This window comes from Galleria mellonella, unplaced genomic scaffold (genome assembly GCF_026898425.1).
Source record: "Galleria mellonella isolate WM207_F2 unplaced genomic scaffold, CSIRO_AGI_GalMel_v1 utg377, whole genome shotgun sequence".
NCBI classification, from domain to species: Eukaryota; Metazoa; Arthropoda; class Insecta; order Lepidoptera; family Pyralidae; genus Galleria; species Galleria mellonella.
In genome coordinates, this window is record NW_026442089.1 from 473,487 (window position 1) to 481,848 (window position 8,362).

At 37.0% G+C, this 8,362-nt stretch overlaps 1 protein-coding gene across 1 annotated transcript; it reads right to left on the minus strand.

Moving 5' to 3' along the window:
* Window positions 1-154: 154 nt before the first annotated feature.
* Window positions 155-5,157, minus strand: LOC113514692 (trypsin-like). Its single transcript, XM_031909619.2, has 6 exons — window positions 4,989-5,157; window positions 4,285-4,451; window positions 3,416-3,543; window positions 2,358-2,616; window positions 1,515-1,664; window positions 155-448 (listed from the first exon to the last, which is right to left on the minus strand). Exons 1-6 carry the CDS (start codon window positions 5,044-5,046, stop codon window positions 296-298), a joined length of 915 nt encoding a protein of 304 aa, XP_031765479.2. The 5' UTR covers window positions 5,047-5,157; the 3' UTR covers window positions 155-295.
* Between the last annotated feature and the right edge of the window lie 3,205 nt (window positions 5,158-8,362).

Genomic DNA, 8,362 nt, shown 5'->3' on the forward strand with positions numbered 1-8,362 from the left:
ATATAAGACTTTCTTTGTAGCTTCATGTTATGGAACCCTAAATACTGATGCATAGAAGCCAATGCAAAATAATTGGGATTAATTGAAAATCATCTTTTACAAGTAGATGAAGCTTAAAAATTAACAAACAGCAAGTAACAACTGAAAACCGAAAATATATAAATAATGTAATATATTTATTGATTATTGAAAAAGAAAATAAAAAAACATAAAATAAAAGAGAGGTACAAATAAAACAAAGGGAGAAGAGAAAACAGAAGGAGTGAATAGAAAATGGAAGGAGAGATTCAGACGATTACAAAGGCAGTGCCGTGACGGATCGGATCCAGTCCCTCATGAGCGGGATGTTGCTGTAGACTCCAGGCTGGTTTTGAACAGCGCAGCCTACTCCAAATGACACCAGACCCACCAACTTACCGTTCACGACCGCTGGCCCACCAGAATCACCCTGACGATGGAGAAAAATTAATTATAATAAAATTCATCTTTATTCAAATAGACTTGTTTACAAGCACTTTTAAATCGTATTTTAAATCTATCGCAAGGTTTGAAAAGTTATTATCTATTGAGAAGAGTCCGCAAGAAACTCGACAGTTACTCGTTTAAGATAATCACTTAAGTAAAAGCTTGACCATGACGTGACCTGGCCATATTTAGAACTAACAAAATTTTTCATCGTGCCTCCCACCAAATTGTTTATAATTACTCCTCTCCATCCAAAGGTTGCCTGGAAGAGATCGCTCTTAGCGATAAGGTCGCCCATTGTTTTCTCACTATGATCATTTCTTGTAATTATTTATATTTATAATAAGTTTACTACTGTAATCTTTTGGCGGAAACAATGAAGAGTATCTATCTATCTATACTGTACTAGCTTTAAACTGCAAATTCTTCCGCATGAATGGGATATGTTGATTTTAAATGTATACATGTACATATATAAATAATAATAATACATACATAAATAATAGAAATTTAACATAAATAATCGAGTTTCTTGCCCGTTTATTCTGGAATAAAACATCTTATTGAAATGGATGGTAAAGTGAAAACTAATTTATCAACTTGTTGAATTAAATAGTAAGTTAAAAAATTAATGTACATAAATGACTATATATTTTATTCACATTATAAATGTGAAAGTGAGTTTGTAATATTCTGATCATGTGGATGAAGTCGCTGGGTCCTCAGAAATGGCAACGCATGGGGGGTATCATGGGCGAAAAAGTGTATTCTGTTGTGCCCATGGTACTGCTCATATTTATAGGCGACGGTTGCCACTTTCCATCAGGTGAGCCGTCGGCTTGTTTGCCATTCTAAGTTGTATAAAAAAATTTCAAGAAATATTAAAAAAGTTTTTGGCAATCCAGTAAATTCAAAATTTTGCTTAATTCTTTCTTTATTTTCATCACCTTTTTAATGCCCCTTTTTTTATTTAATTCTTTATTAAATTCACTATAAATAGATTTGAAACAACAAAGTGAATGCAATACAAAAGATATAATTATGCAAACCTGACAAGAATCCTTCGTGCCGTTTTTTAGGCCGGCGCAGAACATTCTGGGCGTTATGTTGTGGTAGTTCTTATTTGGTAGCTTTCGGCACACCTCAAATGGTATTATAGGTACGAAGACTCTACGTACCACATCTTCCATCTTTCCTTGCTGAAATTCAAGTAGAGGAATAATATAAGTTATGGTCCTTTTAATCTTTCCATCTGGACGAGTGGCGGTCGTCCACCGTGCGTTTTTCAAGGCACTTTCTCCCACGCACAACCACTCTTTGGAATCAACTTCCAGCAGCAGTATTTCCGAACCGATACGACAACATAACCTTCAAGAAAAGAGCATATTCCTTTTTAAAAGGCCGGCAGCACACCTGCAATGCCGCAGGTGTTGTGGGTGACCATGGGCGGCGGTAGTCACTTACCATCAACACAGTTTGCCCCTGTGTTGTAAAAAAAAAATATTCCTCGCCACCCCATCAACACCAACTTAGGATTACACCAAACTGTTGCTAGAATTTATTCCCTTTATAACGAATTCAATGCAAAAATAAAGGACCTCAATATTTTCCATGATTCATACCTTCAAGTATAAACTATTATTTCACGTGAAAAGTCGTCACACAATCTAAGCGTCTTCATTCTCTCCTTTTCAATATTTTATTTTAATCTAAGAACATTTCGTCCCCAACGGTTGTCACTTCTTCGAACTATGTGACTAGCCCACTGCCACTTCAGCTTGCTTATTCTTCAAACTGTGTTGGTCACTTTAGTTCTTCTGCGGATATTCTCATTTAGGATTCTCTCAGGCAAAGACACTCCAAACATTGTCATATTAAAAGTCAGTACTTACTTTATATTTTGTATGGCCCCAGCCACTGACAGCAGCCATAGCACCGGGAACTGTATCCTCAAGTGATCCGATAGCTATTGGTCGGGAATTAGGAGTTATCGGGATTGGAGTCTCCAGGAGTAGAAGCTGGTAATCGAAATCATGGAAATGGGCATTATTGCTATTGTTCCACATGGGGTGGATGAAGTGGGCGCAGATTCTGTATGGGATAGTTTGGCTGCGGTATGTTGATCCTGCATACACGTACTGTTCTTTGTCTCTGTATAATAAAATGTAAGTTTAAAGTTTCTGATAATGTTTGGATGTTTGTTACTCAATCACACTTGAACTGCTGAGCGGATTTGAATGGAATTTGTTACATGAATAGGTTGTATCCTAACTTAAGATAGGATATTTTATATACCAACTCATACGAGCAAAACTCCGGGAACCAGCTAGTACTAAAATAAAAATAAATACCATTGAACGTTTTATATAACGCCATCTAGTCTCAAGCACTCCAGAACTTGTAATATATAATATATACATATAATACATAGTAAATAGCTAGATCAGTACAAACATATATACTCAAACATAAATTATATTGTCTGTGATTCGAACCCGCAACTATCAGAAGATAAAAACACCATACCATGAAGGATTTCAAAAAACCATAAATAAAATTTTAAAGTTTTAAAATTGTTAATATTGATATGAAAACTAGACTCTTCACCAAACTGCACCTCTCCATTCGTCGTGATCATCATCATATGAACCAGTAACTGTCCACTGCTTAACATAATAGGCCTTCCTCATAAAGGCGGTTTGTCACAAAGTTGACAGCAGACCAAAAATTGGCACACTTGTCAGGTGGATTGGCAACCGCAGTTAAGCTTTTAGTGATGTTTTAAAAGGGACGCTGTTTCCCATTTCTCGACCATTTCCATTTCTCGACAATTACCTTAGTCGCCTTTTACAATACTCACAGGAAACGAAGGGGTGGTCCATTCTATTCCAGGGTCACTCTCCATTACAAGAATTGATTATATTCTGTAACATATTGCAATAATAATAACCTGCAATGCGCTGCTGTCATAACCCACTCAGGAGCTATGAGCGTTCCCCCGCAGTACTTCCCATACATCACTTGGTAAGGGACCTCCGTAATAGACACCTGCTTACCGCCTACAATTCGCCATTGCAGCTGAAAAAAGTAATTAAAAGTACCTATCTCGTGAAAATACAGTAATCATTAATAACAGGGAGATTTCTTCATTTTTTCATAACACAGAAGGCAAACGGGCGTGCAGCTTCCCTGGTGACTAACTACCCCCGCCTATAATCACCCGCAACACTGGAGGAATTGCAGGTGAGGTGTTGTTTTTTAAAAAGGATTTTGTTCTTTTCCTGAAGAGCACGTATTGAGGTTGACCTAACAGAGTTTGCTAGTCGCTAATCCAGATTACTAACAAAACCTTTTCCTCATTCCCAAGGGATTTAAGGCTGAGTTTAAGAGGTTTCTGGCGCTGACCGAATCATACAAAGCTAATCTTATTTTTAAAACTTATACCTGTTCATTAATGCTGTAATGCTGCACGCTTTGTCCTCTGGTGTAACGCACTACATACGTTTCGACAAGGCCCGAGTAAGAGCTCCTTAGCAAGAGAGTAGCTGTTTACTCCTGTCTGTGACTACTGTACCATGGCTTTCCTCGTGTATCGTTACATTCCAGAGGACTATAGTGTTTGTTAGTTTGTATAAGCTTTATCGAATATTCACATTATGCCCTCTGTATCCTGTAATTTCACTACCATATCCCAACCTTAAAACGTAAATATAACCGTACAAGCACCTGTACTTCAAGCAGAAACATGACTGTTTTCAGATACGCCCACAGCAATTTCTTCTATTATTCTTTTAAGCGTGATGCTTTTAAAATTATTACCGGAATGGTTGGTGCAGAGTTTTCGCTGTTGTCATCATGATAATTGAAATGATCCGGACTCTTCGCTTCATGATGGTACTGATAGTTCCTTGGAGGGATCCTTCTTGTAATATACATCCGCTGGTAACTGGCGATGCAGCCCGGAGACAGGAAGCCTGTGTAATTGCCTGCTCACCAAAACGAATTGCATGATAGACATGGAGTAAATGGAAAAAAGAAATATTCCACCTACAAAATTCTAAGCTTGAAGTTGTAGTCCAAAAACGATAGGAAGGGCCAGATTAAATTACTTAGCTAAAAATTTAAGAAAACACATACAATGGAACATAAAAATATAAATGAAGTATCTACTCGTATTTTTGACAATCATAATAAAATAATAAGTATACTTAAGAAAAAAAAATAACTTAATAACTAAAATACATTTTAATGTCCGTGTGATCTCGGCATAGATCAGGTAATCTCTTACTTTCCAGAGGATGTCATAAGAGGCGACTAATAGAGGGCGAGAGATGGGTAGCAGCGTCCCTCTTAAAATATCTCTAAAGTCTGACTGTGCTTGCCAATCCGCCTGCTAAGCGTGGCAACGACTGTCAAAACTCCTCAAGGGGAAAGCTTTTCTTCAGCATTGGACAGTTAAAAGCTAATATGATAAACACAAAAAAATACCTTTTTTTAAATAGATAATTAAATTAATCACATACCATAATTAGCTGATACCACACCAACGGCCGCCCAAAATATAAGAAAAACTGTAGGCATTCTATAGGTCCACTAAAATTACCAGCATAGTTGTCGGACACTAATGCACTCGCTTGCATCGAGTACAATCTCTTCATGCATGTGTCGCATAACGAATCACCTTCACGCTTGCTTACTGGAGGCATGATTGAAAACTAAAATGTATTCTTAATTATTGTTTCAAACGTTATTTAGATCGTTTTGCCGTGTTATACCATACACGTATTTACTGCATCTTTGTTGCATGCGATAAGACGATAACTTTGTTGTTAGTTTTAACTAACATTTCAATTTACAACTGCGAAATATTCTTTGGTATTTAACTGAAAAATTTCAGTTTAATTATTTTATATTAGATACCCGATATCTTTACCAATTCTAAACTGATTTTGTATATTTGATAATTATGAAATAATTTAAAAAAAAAAGGTGGTACTCAATACGATTGTATTTTTTTATGTTTTTTTTACCTCAAAACTCCATCAGTGTGCATATATAGCAACAGCTGTAGCGGCTCTTATTGCCAGCAAAATTAATGGTTTTTTTTTTCTTATTATTGTTGATTTTTTAAATATTAATAATTAATGGTAATAAAGATTATTATATATAGAAAGAGAAAATTTAATTATCCGAAAGAACATACTTACAGATTGGTTGTACCATAGAAATATTATCAAAATCGATTCAGCAATTTAGTTTTTAAAATAAAATAACTGGTTGTTCCACAATTGAAGTCGGTTTTGTTTGTGAAATACAATCTCAATTATTGGTTTTTAAAAGAGTAATCTCTCAGTTCAGTTATTTTATATTATGCAAAATCTTCACCAATTCTGAATTGATATTGTATTCTGATATTTTTTTATTGCATGATAATGAAATGGTGGAGTTCAGTTGATTTGGTAAAGTGTTAAAAGCTTCTTCTGCATCCTTCCAAGCCTAACATATGCATGCCAAACATGGACCTATACTGAAGAAATAGAGAACAAAATCTAATCATGTCAGCAGGCGATAGAAAAAAACACACATATTAGCAAGAAAACCAAAATAACAGATGCCCTTCAGTATAGTATGAAACAGAAGTGGAGATGGGCAGGTCATATAGTGAGGTACAAAGATAAAAGGTGGACTCTCCAAACAACAAAATAGCGAGGTCCAGCAGGAAAAAGAAGTGTTGGAAGGCAAAGAAAGAGATGGGCTGATGACATAATAAAGACACCAGGAAAAAATTGGACAAATATTGCTACAGATAAGGAGAAGTGGTAAAAGATGGAGGAGGCTTTTACCCTTGGGGACCACTGAAGTGGAGAAAAAGCTATAAAAAAATAATAAAATGGAATGGTGTGCCTGTGCTATCAGTATACGCTAGCGGGACACCAGTGAGCGATGATAGTTGAAGCAGGACCTTCGTTTTTGAATGGTTTGATGAATTCATCAAATATTAACCACAATGGTTTCCCGGGGGGGGTAGGGCACGTAGAAGTCCAGCTGCTAGAGTATATTGCTAGTAATGAAATAGTTATAGGAATAGAGTCTCCGATTGGAGACGACAAAACTTAGTCCAGTTTAACCCCGTTAAGACACAAGCTTGCGCGTTTACCGCTATGAAAACCCCATTTGCTGTGGCTCCACAGTTCCAAGGCACGTTTCTTAACATCTCTAAAAGCATTTGGGATCCTTGGTGTCGACACCTCTGGTGATGTACAATTCCGTGGCCACCTCGAAGATAAGATGAAGCTGGCATCCAAAAAACTCGGTATGCTCAATAGATCGAAGCATTACTTCACGCTGGATCAGCAATTAATTCTGTACAAATCGCAAATCCGGCCCCACATGAAGTATTGCTGTCACTTATGGGCTGGAGTACCTAAATACCAGCTTAAATTTTTTCGACTCGTTGCAACGACGAGCTATGAGAATTGTCGATGATCCCAGGCTCACAAACGGTATCGAACCCTTAAGCCTTAGGAGAGATTTTGCCTCACTCTGCGTTTTCTACCGCTTATACAACGGATTGTGCTCAGAGGAATTGTTCAATATGATGCTCACAGCCACTCTCTACCATCGTACGGCTCGCCATCGACAGGGAGTTCATCCTCATGTCCTACAGCCTCAATGGTCGCGTACTGCGCGGTTTCAGAGATGTTTTCTCCCACGAACACTCAGGTTGTGGAATGAGCTCCCTGCCGAGGTTTTCCCAAGAGACTACATCATGGGGTTCTTCAAAAGGGAGATAAAGAAGTTTCTTCAGGGTCGGCAACGCACGTGTAATACCTCTGGTATTACAGGTGTTCATAGGTTACGTTAACCACTTACCATCAGACCCCATTACTAACAATCTCTTTCCCCGCTACTTTTTTCAACTAATTTAACAATTAGCTGACAAAATTTTGACCCGTTTTTGTGACTCGATATTCTATCTATATAAGATATCAGATGAAAAAGCGCAATTCACACAGTGTTGAGAGTAACAGAAATATTTCATGCAACTTGTTGAAAAATCAATTTCTGTCCGACCCTCTCAACTACATGAAAAGATAGTAAATTCCGCGCGCAGAACTGGAGGGGCTGGGCCCCTATCTCAGTTATTTGCAGATAAGCACCGTACCCCAATAAAGTACCGCACTTTTGTCTGACAAAACGTCCAAAAACTATAATATGCTAATTTCAGTCGGTTTACTTTGTCGCATGTTGGACGGGAATTATGGTTTTGTCTATTGTACTATGTAAACTTTGATTATATAGATATAACCTCGTGTCTCAAAAATGGGTCAACTATTTGTCAGCTAATTGTCAAATCAGCTGACTCGTTTTTTTATCAGTGTTCTATATACTTACGCACATAATGTACTTTGACGTATCTATATTTATTTTATTTAATAAATAAAATGAGTTTTTACGCATTAAAAACATACAAAAAATATAAAATAAATATAGAAGTTATAAAGGAAACGCTCATAACTATTTATCAACTTCCAGCAGCAGTATTTCCGAACCGATACGACAACATAACCTTCAAGAAAAGAGTATATTCCTTTTTAAAAGGTCGGCAGCACACCTGCAATGCCGCTGGTGTTGTGGGTGATCATGGGCGGCGGTAGTCACTTACCATCAGGTGAGCCGCATGCTCGTTTGCCCCGTGTTGTAAAAAAAAAAAAACGCAAAATTGTATGAAAAAGTTGAGCCGCTTTTCTTGAAGCATTTGTATGGAGACACTCTATCTATATAATCTAAGTATGTAAATTATATTTTACATTATTTATATTTTCTACTAGAGGAAGACTTTGTACAAAAATCGATTGATTGGGTACCTCTCTCCTATTCGTGTTTCTACCGTGAA

Bases quoted from the DNA above. Each gene is read 5' to 3' on its own strand.
- LOC113514692 (XM_031909619.2), bottom strand. From the start codon at position 5,046: ATGCCTACAGTTTTTCTTATATTTTGGGCGGCCGTTGGTGTGGTATCA. The intron at 3,544-4,284 runs GTAATAATTTTA...TACTTTTTTCAG, and splicing joins ACTCTGCACCAACCATTCCG to CTGCAATGGCGAATTGTAGG. The intron at 2,617-3,415 runs GTTATTATTATT...TTTATTATACAG, and splicing joins ATGACAGCAGCGCATTGCAG to AGACAAAGAACAGTACGTGT.